Source organism: Hemiscyllium ocellatum, chromosome 11 (genome assembly GCF_020745735.1).
Source record: "Hemiscyllium ocellatum isolate sHemOce1 chromosome 11, sHemOce1.pat.X.cur, whole genome shotgun sequence".
NCBI classification, from domain to species: domain Eukaryota; kingdom Metazoa; phylum Chordata; class Chondrichthyes; order Orectolobiformes; family Hemiscylliidae; genus Hemiscyllium; species Hemiscyllium ocellatum.
Window position 1 is genome coordinate 75070498 of NC_083411.1, and position 20697 is coordinate 75091194.

Sequence of the window (20697 nt, forward strand, 5' to 3'; positions counted from 1 at the left end):
GATAGTTTCACTTCTTTCATATGTAAATCACAAAACCTTTTTTGAAAGAAGTTACATTCTCAGGTGAACTTTAACAATTGGTGTCAGCACAGATAATGTGTTGGCCCCCTGTGGTGCTATGTATGCCATGATGTTTAGATTGATTCTAATTGAAGAAATGAGTTAACAGAGTCTTCCATGGATTCATGCAATTTTTGAGCAGAGTACAATGTAACACTGCAAGTACAAATTCACCCCACAAACGTGTGTGTGTCTGTGTGTCTCTCTTTGGGGTGGGGGTTTCTAAGTGTCTGTGAGAGAGAGTGTAAAGGGGTCTAAGTCTGTGAGAGGGTGCATGTGTGGGAGTGTGTCTCTCTCTAGGAGTGTGTGTGTTTAGGTGACCGAGCAGAGGCTGATAGCCAAGTTCTGTACCCATAGGGAGGGTCTCAACCGGGACCTTGGATTCATGTCACATTACAGGTGACCACCATTGCACTATACACACACAGATACTCATAAACTCTCACACACCCGACATTCTGTCACACTCCTACAGAGAGACGCACTCGCACACTCTCACATGCACCCTCTCATAGACTTAGACCCCTTTATATACACACGCACGCGCACACTCTGTCTCACAGACACTTAGAATCCCACACTCCAGACAGACAGATACACACACACACATATACGTTTATGGGGTGCATTTGTACTTGCAGAGTTACATAGTACTTTGCTCAAAAATTGCATGAATCTATGTAAGACTCTTCACTCATTTTTTTTAGATTAGAATCAGTTTAAACGTTATGGCACAGACAGGTAACACAGGGGGCCAACACCTTCAAAACATTATCTGTGCTGACACCAATTGTTTAAGTTCACCTGAGAATGTAACTTTTAAAAAAATGTTTTGTGATTTACATATGAAAGAAGTGAAACTAACATAGTCATTCTAACAGATGAGAGACTTAACAAACAGTCAAGGCATTTTTCAATGTATAATTCCAGTTACATCACACTGTAAACTTTTGCTATAAATCCTGTGTCTTACAATGGTGGGTCCTCCACAACCACCTGAAGAAGGAGCGGTGCTCCTAAAACTAGTGCTCCCAATTAAACCTGTTGGACTATAATCTGGTGTTGTGTGATTTTTTTTTAACAAGGTGAAAATCGGTTCGGGTTCCCCCTTCCCAGCCCAGATTGAGTGGACTGCTCAGTATGGGACTTAGTCATACCACCAATCCTGGTTTCAATCCCCACTTTGTATCTTGGGTACAGATCTAGAGTGGAAAGGATCATAACGGGCATGATTTGCACTGCTGTGTCTTGCTGGAAAGTATTCTAGGTTGAATGTTGAGTGAGGGCAGGGTTAGACAGGGCTCAGATAGCACCTTGCCTTTGGAATCTCCACCTTTAAAAGTCGGTCTGGGCTGTCTTGAACAATTGGCAGTTGCAAAGTACTGGAGGGGAAACTGCTGCCTTGGCATATCATTTCCCAACAGGAGATGCATCTTTCTGAAAACTAGGCCTGAACATGATGGAGGCAGGGAGCAAAATTGTACATTATTCCCTACTAAATTGTAACTTTATGAAATTGGAGGATAATTATAAGGCAGGAATATAATTGAAGGACCGATGCTTGAGTGGTTTATTGCTGTTGTACAATTTCTCCTCAATTGTAACCACTGAAATGCAAGCTAGAATAACAATGTGGCTCCTCTTTGTTACTAATTGCAGTTCTCAGGTGAAGACTGCTCGTCACTCCTAATCTGTGTGAGATGATAAAATGAAGGGTTAATGATCTGTGCTGTCTTTACAGCAGGCTTTGGAAGCTAATTTTGAGTTAGTAATTGTAAGGTTTTCTTTTCAATATATGATATGAATAAAAAAGCACTGGTTTGAGTACTGATTTACACAATGATAGATCACACTGTTCCAAGTGGAGGCTTTTGCTGATTGGCACTGCAATATAATGGCAGTCAGGTGTACTTTATTACTTTAGAAGCTTGCTCATCTGACCTCCTATAGCTTTCTAAGGCAGTGAGTTTACAAGGATTTTTTTTCTCTGCAGAATAAAAGATTGTGTCTTGAAACTGTTTCTATGGAATCCACAACATGGGAATTTTTTCTACATCATGTGGATGTTCCCTGTTACATCCCTCCTCTCAGTAATGGCCTTTCTTAAATTGACCTTCTTCGCGATCACTTCAGTGTTTAGGGAAACTTAGAGTCATAGAGATGTACAGCATGGAAACAGGCTCTTCTGTCCAACCTGTCCATGCCAACTAGACGTCCCAACCCAATCTAGTCCCACCTGCCAGCACCTGGCCCATATCCTTCTAAACCCTTCCTATTCATATACCCATCCAAATGCCTCTTAAATGTTGCAATTGTACCAGCCTCCACCACATCCTCTGGCAGCTCATTCCATACACGTACCACCCTCTGCATGGAAAAAGTTGCCCCTAGGTCTCTTTTATATCTTCCCCCTCTCACCCTAAACCTATGCCCTCTAGTTCTGGACTCCCCAACTCCAGGAAAAAGACTTTGTCTATTCATCCTATGCATGCCCCTCATAATTTTGTAAACCTCTATAAGGTCACCCCTCAGCTTCCGATGCTCCAGGGAAAACAGCCCCAGCCTGTTCAGCCACTCCCCATAGCTCAGATCCTCCAACCCTGGCAATATGCTTGTAAATCTTTTCTGAACCCTTTCAAGTTTCACAATATCTTTCCGTTAGGAAGGAGACCAGAATTGCATGCAATATTCCAACAGTGGCCTAACCAATGTCCTGTACAACCGTAACATGACCTCCCAATTTCTGTACTCAATACTCTGACCAAAAAAGGAAAGCATACCAAACACCTTCTTCACTATCCTATCTATCTGTGACTCCACTTTCAAGGAGCTATGAACCTGCATTTGAAGGTCTTTTTGTTCAGCAACACTCCCTAGGACGTTTTACCATTAAGTGTATAAGTCCTGCTAAGGTTTGCTTTCCCAAAATGCAGCACCTTGCATTTATCTGAATTAAACTCCATCTGCTACTTCTCAGCTCATTGGCCCATCTGGTCCAGATCCTGTTGTAATCTGAGGTAACCCTCTTTGCTGCCCACTACACCTCCAACTTTGGTGTCATCTGCAAACTTACTAACTGTGCCTCTTATGCTCACATCCGAATCATTTATGTAAATGACAAAAAGTAGAGGACCCAGCACCGATGTTTGTGGCACTCCATTGGTCACAGGCCTCCAGTCTGAAAAACAACCCTCCTCCACCACCCTCTGTCTTTTACCTTTGAACCAGTTCTGTATCCAAATGACTAGTCCTCCCTGTATTCCATGAGATCTAAGCTTGCTAACCAGTCTCCCATGGGGAATCTTGTCGAACGCCTTACTGAAGTCCATATAGATCACATCTACTGCTCTGCCCTCATCAATCTTCTTTATTACTTCCTTAACAAACTCAATCAAGTTTGTGGGACATGATTTCTCACACAATAAGCAATGTTGACTATCCCTAATCAGTCCTTGCCTTTCCAAATACATGTACATCCTGTCCCTCAGGATTCTCTCCAACAACTTGCCCACCACCGAGGTCAGGCTCACCGGTCTATAGTTCCCTGGCTGGTCTTTACTGCCCTTCTTAAACAGTGGCACCACATTTGCCAACCTCCAATCTTCCAGCACCTCACCTTTGACTATCAATGATACAAATATCTCAGCAAGAGGCCCATAAATCACTTCTCTAGCTTCTCAGAGTTCTCGGGTACACCAGATCAGGTCCTGGGGATTTATCCACTTTTAACTGTTTCAAGACATCCAGCACTTCCTCCTCTGTAATCTGGACATTTTGCAAGATGTCACCATCTATTTCCCTACATTCTATATCTTCTATATCGTTTTCCACAGTAAATACTGATGCAAAATATTCATTTAGTATCTCCCCCATTTTCTGGCTCCACACAAAGGCCGCCTTGCTGATCTTTGAGGAGGAAGTGAGGACTGCAGATGCTGGAGATCAGAACTGAAAAATGTGTTGCTGGAAAAGCGCAGCAGGTCAGGCAGCATCCAAGGAGCGGGAGAATTGTCGTTTCGGGTATAAGCCCTTCTTATTTCTCAGTTCCACCCAAATAACTTCTTTGCATGTATTTCTGGGAATATCCTCCCTCAGCACAGCTGTAATGCTATACCTTATCAAAAATGCCATTCCCCCTCCTCTCTTGCCTCCCTTTCTATCCTTCCTGTAGCATTTGTATCCTGGAACATTAAGCTGCCAGTCCTGCCCATCCCTGAGCCATGTTTCTGTAATTGCTATGATATTCCAGTCCTATGTTCCTAACCATGCCCTGAGTTCATCTGCCTTTCCTGTTAGGCCCCTTGCATTGAAATAAATGCAGTTTAATTTATTAGTCCCACCTTGTCCCTGCCTGCCCTGACTGTTTAACTCACTTCTGTTCTCAGCTGTACCCGTCTCAGATTGATCTCTTTCCTCACTATCTTCCTGGGTCCCATACCCCCCACCTTTACTAGTTTAAATCTTCCCAAGCAGTTCTAGCAAATTTCCCTGCCAATATATTAGTCCCCTTCCACTTTAGGTGCAATCCGTCCATCTTGTACAGGTCACTTCTACCCCAAAAGAGATTCCAATGATCCAAAAATGTGAATTCTTCTCCCATACACCAGCTCTTCAGCCATGCATTCATCTGCTCTATCCTCCTATTCCTAGCCCTCACTAGCTCGTAGCACTGGGAGTAATCCAGATATTACTACCCTTGAGGAGCTCCTTTTTAAATTTCTGCTTAACTCTCTGTAATCTCCCTTCAGAGTCTCAACCTTTTCCCTTCCAATGTCGTTGGTTCCAGTGTGGACAATGACCTCCTGCTGGCCTCTCTCCCCCGTGAGAACATTCTGCACCCTCTGAGATATCCTTGATCCTGGCACCAGGGAAACAACACACCATTCTGCTTTTTCTCTGCTGGCCACAGAAATGTCTGCCTGTACCTCTGACTACAGAATCCTCTAACACAGTTGATCTCTTGGAAGCCGACATACCCCTCGTTGCATTAGAGTCAGTCTCAATACCAGAAACTTGGCTGTTCATGCCATGTTCCCCTGAGAATCCATCACCCCCTACATTTTCCAGAGCAGCATATTGTTTGAAATGGTATATCCACAAAAGACTCCTGCCCTAGATGCCAACCACTCTCACCCTTCCAGGAGTTAACTTACCTGTGTGACTGTATCTGAGACTTTTCCCCCCTTCCTATAACTGCCATCCATCATATACTGTTGCTTTCCTCATTGCTACTATCTGCCTCTCCAACCGATCCACTCGATCTGATAAGATTTGCATCCAACAGCATTTATGGCAGATATAATCCACACTAACCCTTAAACTCTCTTTAAACTCCCACATCTGACAAGAAGTACATATCACTGCAAAGGCCATTTTTGCTCCTTTACGATCTACAGACCCAGAAAATAACACCGTCTTATACCTATACAAACACTGCCCCAGGTTAAACTAACAGCTATGGCTTATATTTTAAGTTTAATCAAGAGACTTATCTCTAAAAACATATAATCAAGTTCTGAGATTTTTGGATCAGGAATCCCAGTCTGGAAAGCGGGTGTTAAATGCATTAAATTTATGAATTTCTACACTTACGCCCCCAATGTAGGATACTCAGTAATTTGGCTATTGTAAACTTGGTTTAAGCGTGGACAGAGTTTGAGCTACATGGCATAATAGCAGAGACTGGGTAAATACCTGTGTGTTATTGCTGGTTGGAATAATTTGAGGTGATGAGTTAAGACATCAGACGTATGTTTGAATTATGAAACTTTTCTTGTTTGCAAGTATACATTTTCCTGCACTACATTAAAGCTTAAGTGCAAAAATAAACCTGACCATAAGCTGTTACAGCATCAACAGGCCCTTACATTGTTTTATTGAAGTCTATGATGTTGATTTTGAACTATTGTGAAATTAAATTCACAATAATCAAAAATAAACTTGATGCAGAAAACTTAAAATTCTCATCCTTACAATCAGTATCGTCCATGGGCTTTGACCTTTCTATTCTCTGTAACCTCATGCGATCTTTGATGTGGAGGTGCTGGTGTTGGATTTTGTAAGGTCAGAAATCACGTGACACCACATTATTGTCCAACAGACTTGAGGTTTCAAATAAACCTGTTAGACTATATACTGATGTTATGTGACTTCTGACCTCAAGCTTTTGAATCTGTTCTTTCCTGAGCTCTGGCATCTTGTATGTTCCCCACTTGCTTCACTGCACTTGGCCCTGAACTCTGCCTAAACCACCACCCACCTCAAAATCTACTGCATTAACAAAGTATTTGGTCACCTGCCCTAATGTTTCCTTTGGTTTTGAGTTTGTCTCCAACAATGTTGTTGTGAAGTGTCTTGGGGTTATTTTCTAATTTATAAGTTCTGTCTAAATGCTGGTCTCAAAACATTGACCTACGTATATTGTCCTTAATTCATGAACTGGCATGGGATTGGCCTTTTGAGGAAACTGCTTCCCAGAATATAATATAATCCCACCGCTTTGTGCATATGTAGGAATCCTCCAGTGATCGCCGTTTGAATGCTTTATGTTGAACTATTGAGTTTAAATGACATACGTTGAATTAGTTGCATGCTGGACTGTGTGTAATTGTTTTGTGGTGTAAGGATGACAAGGGAACTTGGCAAATTTACAGGCTGGCAATATTGCTCTGAGGCTGTTGGATAATATAACTCAACTTAGGCCTTTTAAGTTTATACTTTGTAGACACCACAATTGTACAGGATTTGTGCAGTCTATTTGAGAATAATCTTAAATTGGACCTTTTTAGAGAAGTCAAAGTTTCAGACCAGGTCTTGTAGAATTAATTGTGTTGGTACCTGTGACCCAACAGTTTGAATGAGTTTGAATTATTCTAAAGAATGCCTTGCGTCACTTCATGGCCTCATAACTGGGACGTATTGAGTACCAGCCCATTGCAGTTCAGGTTTGTAGGCTGCAGACAGAGGCCAGTTATTAGACTCAACAATTCTTGTTCAGAAATTCATTTTGTAGCCATCATCGATTGAGCACCTGTTTGACTGTTTTCCAAGGAAATCAGCTGTTATTTGTGTTCAACATTCTTGCACTTTGAATGAAGGAAATCATTGTATCTCAAAATGCCATCCGTGTATTGAGCACGAGCTATTTGAGATTGCCAGCAGATGGGATTTGGACTCAGTGACATCTGGTTGTAGAATCTCCCAAGTTTTAGAGTGAGAATAATGATCTCTACAAGTGTTTGCTTTCACTAATGCAAATGAAAAGCATTCATTACATCAATGATTGCTTTCCAAAACTGATCTGACCATATTGAAAATGACTGTGGGTGATTGTAATCTTAATTAAGAAAATTGTGAACCCTGTGGTTAGCAGTTTTTGATGGCACTGCAAAAGCTAAATTGTAAAAGGAGTGCTTGTTCCCACCACCCCATTCCCTCTCCACCCTGTGCATCCTCCAACATCATGGGAAATTGGAGAAACTTTGTAAGATGCCAATGAATTTCCTGATTAAGACAGCTGTAATGTAGAAGTAGGAAAACAAATGTTAACTAGGAGCTGGTAGGATTGAGATTAATGCTGCAATTGGGAAGGGGCAAAACAATCGACAGCAATTCTTAGTTCAAGCACATTGTAATTGTATCCACTGGATTTCCTATAATTTCCCATTAGCTATATGGGTTATAGTTAATACTGTTCTGAGCCTCTCGACAGTAATCTCCTGTCTATAATACATTAACCTTACAAGATTTAAAGAGACTAGTGTATATTGCATCCTGAGCCATTTTGAACAGCAGATTTTGAAAGCAGTTAGATTAAGATAAAGCTACCAATCTTTTAACATAGCTGCCTGAAATCTAGCCAATGATTTACACATGATACAGATGCTAGGCATGAGGGAATATTTAATAGCCAGCAGTTCAGCTGTGCTTTTCATGGGGAGAGGTGCTGTTTGAGTCTTACTGGAACAACATGCCCAGTATAACCGAAATGATAATCAACTTCGCTATTCAACTGCTGGAAATAGATAATCATCACTTGTTTCCTCACAAATAGCTTTTGCAACAAATATGATTCGATAACGTGATAAACTATTGCATTTAAATAACCTAATTTTCAAGATTCAATATTTTAGATAAATAAATATATTTATATAGGAATATATATTTTGTTTCCATTGTATAAAGGCATATTACATGGGTGAAAGTTTCACTTAAACCTGAAAAGTTTAAAAAATCACACAACACCAGGTTATAGTTCAACAGGTTTATTTGGAAGCACGCTAGCTTTTTGGAACGACGCTCCTTCATCAGGTGATTGTCAACCACCTGATGAAGGAGTGTCGCTCCGAAAGCTAGTGTGCTTCCAATTAAACCTGTTGGACTATTACCTGGTGATTTTTAACTTTGTACACCTCAGTCCAACACTGGCATCTCCAAACCTGTTTAAGTATCTGCAGTACTTATTGTTTATGTAGGTAGAGTTTTGATAGGTGCTTAACAATATTAAGCATGTCACAATATCCTGTCTTTGCTTTCCATGCTGTGATCTGATTGCATAGCCACAATATTTGTATCATTGGTCCAGTAAAGTTTTTGGTCAATGGAGCCTCCAAGATATTGTTTGGGGTGATAGGTTTGTCCATGGTGATCCATTATAGTTATTGCAGTAGGACGTTGTCTGGCATCACTGTGGCAGAAATGTTACTTGCAGTTATCAACTCACTGCTGAATGTTATCCAGGTCTCAATGAGTATTTGCACAGACTGCTTCAGTATGTGAGGAGTGGCAAATGGAACAGAACTACAATCTATAGTGCACATCTCCACTTCTGACCATACGGTGGAGGTTAGTTTGAAGATGGTTGAGTTTAGTATACTATCCTGAGGATCTCCTGTAGTAATAATCTGGAACATAGATGATTGACCTTCCACAGCCATAGCCATCGTCCTGTATGTTAGGTATTGTTTTAACCAATTGAGAACTTTTTCCTCTGATTTCTATGACTCCACTGCTCTATGGTACATGTCTGGATCAAGCCTGTAACAAGGTCTGGAGCTGAGTGGCCATGGTAGAATCCAAACTGAACACTCATTTGCAAATTGACCCCTTTCATCAGTTGGATGATTTGAGAGTTGATTGATGGGGGTGTAATAGGTTAAATAGTACAGATCCTGTTTTGGACAAGATAAACCTAGCCAATTTTTGAGTTGATGCCAATATTATAGATGTACTGAAATGACACAGTCTTTAGATCAAAAATGGGGATCTCGTCAGGGACTGTAAGCAAATCATAAACAAAGTGATGGAAGTGGTTATCACATGGCACCTGCTCAGCAACATCTTGCTCACTGATGCTCACTTTCGGTTCCACTAAGGTCATGCAACTCCAGATCTTGTTGACCAACCTACTCATGTTTTTTGTATCCTGTGCCTTCAGCCACTTTTTCATGGTCACGGAGTGAATCAAATTGAAGACTGGCATCAGTGATTCTGGGGACTTCAGAACAAGACCAAATTGGATCATCTACTTGTCACTCCTCAGTGGAGATGGTTGTGTATGATTGGCTTACTTTAAACGCACACTGAGTTGTTTCATTTTCGGAGAGCTTGCATGGAAAATGTGTGAGAAAATAAGTAATCTTATCTCTAAATGTATGAAAGATGTGAGGGGAGAGGGAGAAGTTCATGTCCGTCTGTCATTAAAAGAATTAATTACTACAAACCTATAAGTTCTTTTGAAAATGCAACATTTTTTTTTAATATTCACTCGTGGGATGAGGGTGTTGCTGGCCAGTCAGCATTTATTGCCCATCCCTAATTTCCAGAAGGCAGTTGAGAGTCAACCACCTAGAGAGTCAATACAGAGGAGCCTCGATTACCTGAAGGACATTGGCGGGGAGTATTTTGCTCGGTCAATCGAATGCCAGATAACATAGTTAGCCACGCAATGGAACCTTGCGATCTTGTCCAGATCATCTGAAATTTGGTTAATTGAATGCTGGATAATTGATGCCAGATAAAATAGTTAGCCAAGCATTGGAACCTTGCGATCCTGTCTGCATCATCTAAAATTCGGTTAATTGAATGCTGGATAATGAGATTCCTCTACATCTGGAATTAGGAGTCAAACAGTGAGACCATGAATCCCTTGTCGATTGTCTGAAAAACCCATCTGGTTCACTAATGTCCTTTAGGTAAGGAAACTGTCATACTTAATTGGTCTGGCCACAGGAATGTGGTTGACTCTCAACTGCTGTGTAGATGATTAAAGATGGGCAATAAATGCTGGCTGGCCAGCAACACCCTAATGCCGGGAATGAATAAAGGGGGAAAAAAGTTGATTTTCAAAAAAATGTATTGGAAGTTTGTAGTAACTAAATGTTTTAATGACAGGTGGACAAAATAAATGAAAAAGTATGCCAATAGTCAAAACATTTTGACCAGTGTGAATCTGTTTTGTAGTGGAACCAGAATGTCTGCAGTTTCAAGAATGATACCTGACTTGATGGATCAAATGTTAAACTTGTTTAGTTAGTTCATGTTGTTGTTAGTTGCTGAAATGCAATTGTGTAAGGCCATAGATGATCTCTAAAAACCGAACACCAGTTTATTGCACAAAAGAAAGTAGAAATAAATCTCGACTCAAAGTATATTTTCAATATTTAATATAAAATAATTCTTTTATATATTAGATGTATTTATGTAAAACCTTAATGCCTACATTAGAACAAAGTTTCAACCTAATTCCTGACACTCTGTTAAAGGTTCTTTTACATTTCCACTGAAGCGTTTCCTTTTACAAATTCCTCTTCAAGTCTAACTTTTTGAAAATCAACACTTCTTAGCACTAATCTGCATCCATTTGCCCCCTCTCTAAAAACAACTCAAATTCCAACAGTGATGATCATATATTTTAGTTGCTTTTATCATATTGTAATGTGATCTATAAAAATATCACTTTACAGCAATATAGCATATTACTGGTCAGCACCATTGGAGGTGTCTCATACTTTGAGGTTGGAATCAGCAGGTTAGCCAGTATGTTTTGTTTCTCTGTTATGATCTCCTGAGAGGTATGTGCTAATAAAATGCCATCATTATACTTTTACTGTCTGCAGCAGATAGAGGTTTCGCATTAAATTTCAGATGGTGTGTTTCTAAAGTCGTGAACGCAGGGAATACTATTTCACAGATTGGATATAGGGCATGTGCATAAAAATTAGCATCTGTTGAAATTCATTTCTGCTGTACAGGTTCCAACTCTGACACAGAATCTGATCGGGTTCTCTCTCACACACACACAGAATTGTAACTCCTAAATTGGGTGGGCATTTTATATCTGATAATTGCTGGCATTCTACTGTTCACTTTTCCTAGGGAACCAGAAGATGGTACGGTCTAATGGGTTTCCCTGCAGTTGGTATGCTGTCCGACACTGCACCAGGCAGCATAGAAGGGGCTTGCTAATATTTGAGTAGTCTCGGCTACTGTTTGAATCATTACTTTTGTTTTTCTGGCTCTTTGCCAAGGCTCTAACACAAGCAGAGAAGTCTGTATTGCTGCCAAAACACTGAAAGCAGTGATTGGTTGGCATCCCTATCTCACCCTAGAGGGTTTGTGAGAAAACATTCATTTAGGTTTGATTGCCCTCTTGTTGCTCATGCAACACGAGGAGTCTATTGTCAATTGCAGTTGCCTTGACTGTTGATTCTTATTTTAACATGCCAATTATACTACTTTGATTTTAGTGCACCTTCCCTTTTATTTTAAACTCTAGCAGTTCGTCAATCCCTGTCTGTTTTCATAATTTCCCTGTCAGTTTGAACTTGGAAAGACTGGTTGCACTCGCATCTCCGCCTTGTTTTCTAGCACAGGACTTGTTTGTGGCATGTTTGTCTTGTAGTGCACCATTCCTGTGGGCTACAAATCTTTGCCCTTTGCTAACCTACTTTGGTGATTCTCTCTGATCCTTAGTGGAAGCATCCTGTCAGGATGAAGATGAAACAATGGAGACCATTGAGGCTGCCGAAGCACTGCTTAACATGGAATCTCCAAATGCGATCTTGGATGAAAAAAGAATGTGTGAGTATTAAATACATGCATACTTTTCATTTCCTTGACACTTGGCATTTTCTTTTTCACTCCTTGCCAACTGGTGTCATTATGTTAGAACAGATGTACACCACACAATGTAAGTGTAGACTGCACAGTGTTCCAGCTTATGGTCAGGACTTTGGTCTGAAGCCCATTTTTTCATATTGGATGTATTTGATGGTTTTCCTAAAAATATCATCAATTTATGCAAAGACAATTGCTTGTGCATTTGACAACTGGAAGGAAAAATGAAATATAAACTGATTTTTTAAAAGTGTTCAGCTACAATGGAGTGTGTGCTGTGTGAAGAAGTCTCCTGTTAATCTGTCAGCAGCACTGGCACATCGGTATCGGACTCTCCGAATGTTCTATCTATGAAAAATAAATCCTCAAATCAATATCTTTTCAACTAAACCTTGAGGTTATTTTTTTTTCCCCCCTCACTTTGATTCCCCTCCCCCTCTCACCTTAATCCTTGTTTAGTTCATGGATTTGCGCATTCTCTGGATGGAGAAATCACTGCAACTATGCCTCACATATCTGTCATGTCAGATAAGAGACCAGAGGTAATCAACAGGTCTTCAGCTCATGTGGCAGGCGATGAAGATGATTCTGCAGATGAGTCACCCAGAAAAAATGCACTTAAACAAAGGAAAAAGAAAGGTAAATTCTAGATTGACCGATACAGTTATTGAATTAGCTTTACTGTCATATCAGTACAGTGAAAAATTTACAAGTCACCACTAATGACACCAACTTAGGTACAAAAGTACTCGAGTACAAATTCTTAAGGGAAAACAAATTAGAGTATAAAGAAATAAAAAAGAAGTTAGCAGGGAAAGAAGAAAAAGGATATTTACAATCCAAATTTATTTTGCCTCCGATTTTGGGAAATAATTGCACAATTTGAATAGGCACTTAAAGATATATGGGTTTTTTTTTGGCATCTGCTTCTTGTGGCATTTTTTTTACTCCTGTGAGAGTTTAGAAATTTTATACTCGATGGGGCAGTGTGCATTTGGCTAATATTCACCAGTTTTGAGTCAATACTTTCCCGATCAATTTTACACTGGTTAAGGCACATGCATTTGAGTTGTGTGCCCAGCATATTTTTGATTTGTGAGATTAAGATAATTTGATAAATATTGATGAGTGTTTGTTGTGTATGCTGTCTGTGTGAAATAGTTCCTGTGAAAGACTGAGTTTAGACTTGTACTAGGAACAAACTAAAATCAGGATGAGATGACCTCCTGCATCATGAAGGCTTGTGCTCAATCGTTATTGTCAGTTTTGCATTGGTGTCCACGCAAACACAAGTGCTGGAATGTGGGATTGGTAATAATACTGTGCATCAGTACATGCTTGGTCTAAGCACAGAATTCTAACCAGGCAAGCCACTTCCCATTTGAATCAGCTATAAAAAGATTTTCAATCCCAGAGCTGCAAGGTTTCCTGATCATTTGAACCTCTTTTGAAATGTCAGGGCTATTTCTACAGTTAAAGTTCTTTCAACAGTGAATTTGTAACATTTCTGCAATTTGTATTCATGTTTGCTGTTATCAGTAATAGACACGCTAACGCACACATGTTAATGTGGCCAGAATGTGTGCTGGTGCACGCTGCAGTTTAGATAGCAGTTTTAATCAGAGCGTACCATGCGTGCACACTGATGTGATTTAATTTTCCAGGTCGTAAGATGAAACCTGCTCGACCATCTTCACCTGTCACAGCACCACACCTTCCAATTAAGAAGAAAAATAAGGATGGAAAAGGTATTGCACGATTAGTGAGACAGCTTGACAGTTGCACAAACATTGTGATTTACGTTTTTAGAAGCTTTTTACATCATCAGCAAAATGATGATGTGATGGCACTGAGCGATGGGTTTGCTGACAACATAAAAATAGTGTTTTTCTTATGTCATGTTTGCCATTCTTCCACACATCCTTCCTTTTCCTTCCCCAACCCACGTAATTGGGCTTTCAGTTTTAAAGCTGACAGCCTGCATTTACTGGTGATCTATGTTGAATCAGAGAAGAGTGGGGAATGGCTAGTTATTGCATTGCTAGGAGAAGATCAGGGATGTTTTTGTGATCAAAATTCTAAGCAATTAAGGTTTAAAAAAGATACTCTTCATGTCCTGAAAGCAGTTGTTTGAGCATGCAACAAGACAGTACTAACATAGAATTTTCAAATGATGGTGTGTTGCCACATTTATTGGATGGTTACCTCTTCCCTCCCACATTTGAATACTGCATCCTTGATTTAGAAATGATGGTTACTAATACTGGCTAGTCAAATTTTGAAAATGTTCCCTTCTCCAGACTTTCATTATTCACCTGATGTTCACCAAAATAAATGTATTTCTTTTAATAATAAACTTGTGATTCAGTCTTCTCTAAATAGCTGCTATTGGCGTGGTACTTGTGGCATTGGAACATGGGAATCGAACGTGTTATAAAGGTATAGAGGTCCTGTGCCTTTTAAGAGAGTGGAAAAGCCAGCCAAACTGTCTGACACAGCACAAAGTGTTCTGAACAAGATAACAATGTAACACATGGTCAACACAAATAGAGCAGCTGCGTTGCCATGAGACAAAAACAAATTCAAATTTGACCAATCAGTTTAAATTATGCCCCAAGATACCAAGCTCCAATCAAGTTTGAATTTAATATTTTGATAATATTAAAACCAATGAAATGATCTGATGTTTTGGGGCATAAAACCAGACATTTTTGAACAGTTAAGAGAGAACTGCCAAAATCTCAAGAGATGTAGGCTGCTTGTTTCAGAGCTCTCTGAGATGTTCCAGTCTGGGGAAGGAGCTTGAAACCGATCTGGAGAAAATCTCCAGAGGAAACTCGACAAAGCTGACTCATTTTCAAACTTTTTTTTGGTAAATCTTGGGATTTCTTTAATCAGACTAGTATTGTATAGTGGGAAGTAAAAGATAGGTTTAAGAAAAATGAGTTGTAAACAGTTGTTTTAATATTCTCTGTTGGACTTAAAGAACAAAGTTGTTAATTTTTACATTAAATATTTACCTCTGGGATAGCTCTTTGCCTCTCAAATTTTAACAGCTTACAGCATGGGGTGAATCTTTTCTGTGTTGTTGGTTTAAATTTGCAGAGGGGTTTAACCCTGTGTTGTAACAATATAACATAGCACAGCACAGAAGACCATTTCGCCTATTGTGCCTGAAATATCAATCATTGACTTGCCGATCTTTTCTTGAGCTGCAGCAAGCCGAGGAATAGGAGTTCTGCTCGTGGAGGAAGAGAGAGATGCACTGGGGAAGTGCTAGTTTTGTTTCTGTGGCATTTGGCAGATGCACTATTATTGGAAGCCCAGAAACTAAAGTTGCAGGACAACAGAGTTGGCCTTTGATTAGTGGAGGAAATTTCAGACTCCTTTGTGTCTTTTTTATCAGGATTATGAAGAATAGTTTTAACATGTTGAGTTAAAAAGGAACAGGGTCTGTTGTAATGTTGGCTCTACACCCTGCTATTCACTATGTCAATAGGGAGTGAAAATTCAATGGGATCATAATCGTCAGGTTATCCATCAAAGCAAATATACCCTAAGGCAAAAAATTGCAGTTGGATTATTTTTGGAGAGGCTGTCATGCTGCAGTTACCACACGATTATCCAACCCTTACTGCTTACCTTGAGCATAACAATTAAGTCCCAACAGTTCATCTAAGGTGACAATAAATGTTCATACAATTTTTTTTTAAAAATGCAAATGTACATCTACCAATTCTGTCGGTCAAAAAAGACAAATGCGTGGTTTGTTTCAATAGAAATAAATTATTTGATCTTCTGAAATCTCTGGTGATGAATTAATCAAAGTTTAACAACAATTCAACGTTCTTAAAAATTAGCAAATACAATCAAACAGATCAACTTAGAAAATAGCAAATGGAAAGCTTCCATGAAATGACTATTGTTGGAGCAGTCAGGGAAAAAAAAGGTTACTTCATTCTTCACCATCTGAATGCTATGAAAAAAAGTCAGTGTTTCACTTTTGCCTCCTGTCAAATTGTTTATTGTTAAATATTTATTATTGAACATCTGAACAGTAACATATTCAGCCTCTCCTTTCATGATGCTTGGCTTTTTCCTTTCTAGGTAACACAATTTATCTCTGGGAGTTCCTCCTGGCTCTCCTTCAAGACAAGAACACTTGTCCAAAGTACATTAAATGGACACAGAGGGAGAAGGGAATTTTTAAACTAGTGGACTCGAAGGCTGTATCCAAACTATGGGGCAAACACAAAAACAAGCCTGATATGAACTATGAAACAATGGGCAGAGCGCTTAGGTGAGTAGGGCCCGAGCGTTCTGGACAAAAGGGAGTTAATTCAGCTTTGTTGGACACAATATATTGTAAAGTCCTAACATTTTGTAAGCTTTTTAAGAAGTGTTCTGGTCATCATGCATCGTACAGCAACAAGTTGAATTCTGACTGTTTGGTTCCTTCTAGGTATTACTACCAACGAGGGATCTTGGCAAAAGTGGAAGGTCAGCGGCTGGTGTATCAGTTCAAAGAGATGCCAAAGGATCTGGTGGTCATAGACGATGACTCAGTTGAGCACTCTACTTCAAATTCGGAGACCTCACCCAGTTGCACAGCTACTTCGCCGACAAAAACCAGAAGCACCACCTATGGGGTGTCTCAGCTGCAAAATACAAACAAAATGACGGTGGTGCCACAGAGCGTCCTGATGCAGCACATCAAGCAGGAACACACTTCCTTGCTAACTCAGCAAAGCCAGAAGGCAGCAGTACAGCAGGGTCCATTTTTACAAACCATCCAAGGGCTACAGAGCAATCAAATTCTTCAGCAGGGATCCCCAGAAGTTTCAAAGAGCACTGTAACTATAGCATCATCTGGACACCCGATGAGGTAGTGATGAACATTTTGTAATTTATAATTTGCGAAAGGGTTTTGCAAAAAAAATCAAATGTTCCCATTTTGCGCAAACACCAAATATACCAGCAGCCTGTAACCTTAAAGTACATTTTTCTAAAATCATAACTTCAAAAGTGTTTTTTGGATGGTTGTGCACTATCTAATTTTCTAATTATCTTCCAGGCTGAGGTTAAGGGACCAGTTTCATTAACAGAGATGCTACTGAGAAAGATATGGGCTCAATTTCATGGCTATTATGCCTGAGTACATGAAAATCTTCAGTGGCTGCCCAAGAAACTCTGTGGTGTGCTTAATGTTGCATTATAATCCCATTATTGGGAATGTTTTCAAACATCTTGAAGTGAGGCTTAATTAGCACAATCATTTGGCGAGCAAACTACTAATTTGTTCCGATTCACTTCCACAATTAAGCTATTCACTTTTAAATCAGCTCAGTCAAACTGATAGGAACTTTCAACTTCATGGGAATTGAATCAGGAACATCTGACAGGAAGCTTGAAATGGGAATTAGGATAATCTGAATAGACATATCCATGTCTTCCTGCAATGGACTAGGAAACTAGGGCAAGTTATGGAACACTAGATGCCTCAATGTAAAGGTAGAGTTAACATTGTTTGAATATTGTGATTTGGTGACAAAGGAGATTTGTATTCAGTTTTTGGAATGGTTGGGAAAGGAAGGATAAAATAACACTGGTCATTATTTGCAAGCTTGTGGAATCTGATTTGGACTTCTGTACTATTTTTAGTTTTAAAAAGGTACTAAAATTATCATTGCAAAATTTATGGAAGAATTTCACTAGTTGGTCTCTGATATCTAATTTATTGTGCTACAACCTTGCGAGGTGTCTCCAAACGGTTTAATGAATGTTTTCTTTTCCTTAAATCAGCAGGACAATAAGTGTCCCAGCCCAGGTCCCTATGGTGATGACATCTGGTGCACATGCAGTCGGTACGCTAATGTTGCAAACCATACCCCTCACAACAGTGCTGTCTGGAACAGACACAATGAACAACTCTCAATCCAAAGTTATTTTACGTGCCATTCCATGTTCGGAAGCCTCGAAGGAAACCATCACCATTCAGGCCGCTTTGTCTCCTACAGATTTAGATGGTTCTGGCTTATCAGAGATCCAGCAAGCCCAAGTAATTGCGACCAGTCTTTCATTAACTGATGGTGGATTTCACCCAGTGATAAACAATTGTGTACAGCCTTCACCTGATACCATCTCACAACTAGTGACCATCAATAGCAATAGTCAGCCAATGGTTGCCCACCGTCCTGGCAGTGTAATTGCCACAGTGCTTAAACCGCCGGAACCCATTGTGGATACTCCCGAATTCCAGGCTTCAAGAACAAGCGCTGATACCACCAGCCCTAGTGTCAAAATGGCTGAATTGGAGAAGGAGCTTGGACCCACTTCAGATGACGAGCCAAATTACCAGCATCTCCAGACTGTGGTGCTGAGCAATACAAATGGTGTCACGACATCGGTCATAAAGGTTGAAGGAATGGACAAAGACTTTGAAAGTGTTATGGAAGGTTCTCAGAACCTCAATTGTTCATTGTCTCACAGTCCAAACTGTGCTCTCACCCCTGTAGTGAAACTGGAAGCCAATGAAGATTGTTCAATGCTGAACCTACCATCAGACCATAGACATGATCAGGATAAAACTCTTGTGGATACCAATCTTCATGACACCCTGCCATTTCTGAAACTGGAAAATGCCCAAATGTTTTCACATGCAGCAAGCATGCTTAACTATCCCAGTAATGTGGCTCCCAGTCCAAGTGCCATATCCACTTCTGTAGTGGTTAAAACAGAGCCAAAAAAATTGTAATTAATGTAGAATACAATATCTTTGTATCTTTCACATATGTTGAATCCTTGTTTGTTTAATTATAATCATTTGGCAGATTGTAAATAAGCAGTTATTGATTTATAATCTAGGTCAGTTTATTTAATGCTGTATCCAAGCTACCATTCAATTACAATTTGCAATAATGTATCAACATCTATAAAATAATCAAGGGACCTCAATACTGCAATAATTTTGTCAAATTTTGATGAAAAATCAAAATTTCACACTCTGCTTCTTCTGAAGCCCACTTTTTCTGTTGTCTTTTGTTGTGCTAGAAATAATTAAGCTAGGTCTTGAGCTAAATCTGTTTTTACCCAAGTACCGCAAAGGTGAAAGCTGAGGTAAAAGTTGTAAATGTTAAGTTGAACTGCTGAACTGCAAAGGCAGGTTATCTTCAAACCTGACCAGCGTTGGCACTGGTAACTAGTAGAGCATTGCACTGGCAGGTCATCAGTTGGGTTGATGCATCCTGCTTGGACTTCAGAGGTATCCCAAATTCAAGTTAATTGGACTGAGAGTTGAGATTGCACTTGGTGTGTTAAGGCGAATGCAATTCAGTTTCATTCTGTTTGCTTTGACACAGATTTCAATCATCGAAGATGTGCCCAGAATTGAATGAGCCATAAATCCCAGATATTTTCCTGTGGTCTTCTATCTGGTGTGCAGTGACTAAGTCACTGGTACGTTATTCCTATTTGTGTGCTATTTTTTTCCCCCCAAATTCCCCTGTCCCTCTCAAAATAAGTAGCATTCCAGTCCAATTTAATTACTCCGATGCATAATCTGGGCTAGTCATCAAAACAACCTTTTAGACAAATGTCCTATTTATGTTTTGTACCTTTGCTGAAAACCTATTTAAGGAACTTTTAGATTTCTTGCCAGCAATTTGATGTAAACCAGATTTAGAAAATAATATTGAATGTAATTTTAGGTCACCATAAATATGGTGCTAACAAACCACAAGATGAAAATTTTATATCTAAATTGTTAATGCCTTGTAGGTTCATTGCAGAATGATATTTTTCATATATGTAATATGAAGAAAAATCTTCAGGAAAAATGTGAACTGGGATATTTTATAAATGGTGGGATTATTTTCCAAACAAAATATTGTAAATATTTATCTTTGATATAACAAAAAAGTCTACAGTTACTGAGGTGTATTATTCCTCTTGCGCTCTGTTTTTTTTTGACCAGATTCTTATTGTGTTCTAAGTGGGGATTTGCTTTTGTTCTATTTTCATTCAGGCCAATGTGGATATTGCAGCCTCTTAAGAAAAATGTTATGTGGTAGTGAGATTTCTTTAAAAGAAATAAAAACCTTTTTATTTTACAAATTACATAATTAGACTGGTGATTTTTTTTTTTAGAAAATACTTTTAATGTAGAGTGGATTCCTGAATTCCCTCAGTGTTTTAATCAAAACTCAGAATTGGTTCTTGCTGCCTTATTGTCACTTCAGTAGTTGGATGCAGTGGTAGGTACAAGAGACTGATGCTTGCATTAGCAAAATGGACGGAAAATATTGACAACAATTACAAGTTGTCCTACTATAATGTGTGTTTCATTAATGCAAAGTCACTGTAACGTGACTGATGAACTGGGGACTCTGTTCCTAAAGCGCGAACTTTTAAAACACGTGTTGGCTGTAATGCAATTACAATGCCAACACTTTAAGTGCTGTTTCTAAAGTGCAATTTTTCTATCCTGTGCAACCCCACACTAACGCAACCAGCTCGTTACAG

General features: G+C 39.5%; 1 protein-coding gene across 10 annotated transcripts in view; it reads left to right on the forward strand.

The window, feature by feature from the left end:
• Positions 1-20245, forward strand: part of elf1 (E74-like ETS transcription factor 1) — a 269290-nt gene extending 249045 nt beyond the window's left edge. For all 10 annotated transcript variants that reach the window (XM_060832618.1, XM_060832620.1, XM_060832617.1 and 7 more), the window contains 6 exons: positions 12034-12141; positions 12637-12816; positions 13842-13925; positions 16285-16477; positions 16640-17062; positions 17980-20245. In XM_060832618.1, coding sequence (XP_060688601.1) covers positions 12034-12141; positions 12637-12816; positions 13842-13925; positions 16285-16477; positions 16640-17062; positions 17980-18931 — 1940 coding nt within the window. In that variant the 3' untranslated portion in view covers positions 18932-20245. The remainder of the gene's footprint in view (positions 1-12033; positions 12142-12636; positions 12817-13841; positions 13926-16284; positions 16478-16639; positions 17063-17979) is intronic.
• The last annotated feature ends 452 nt before the right edge of the window (positions 20246-20697 follow it).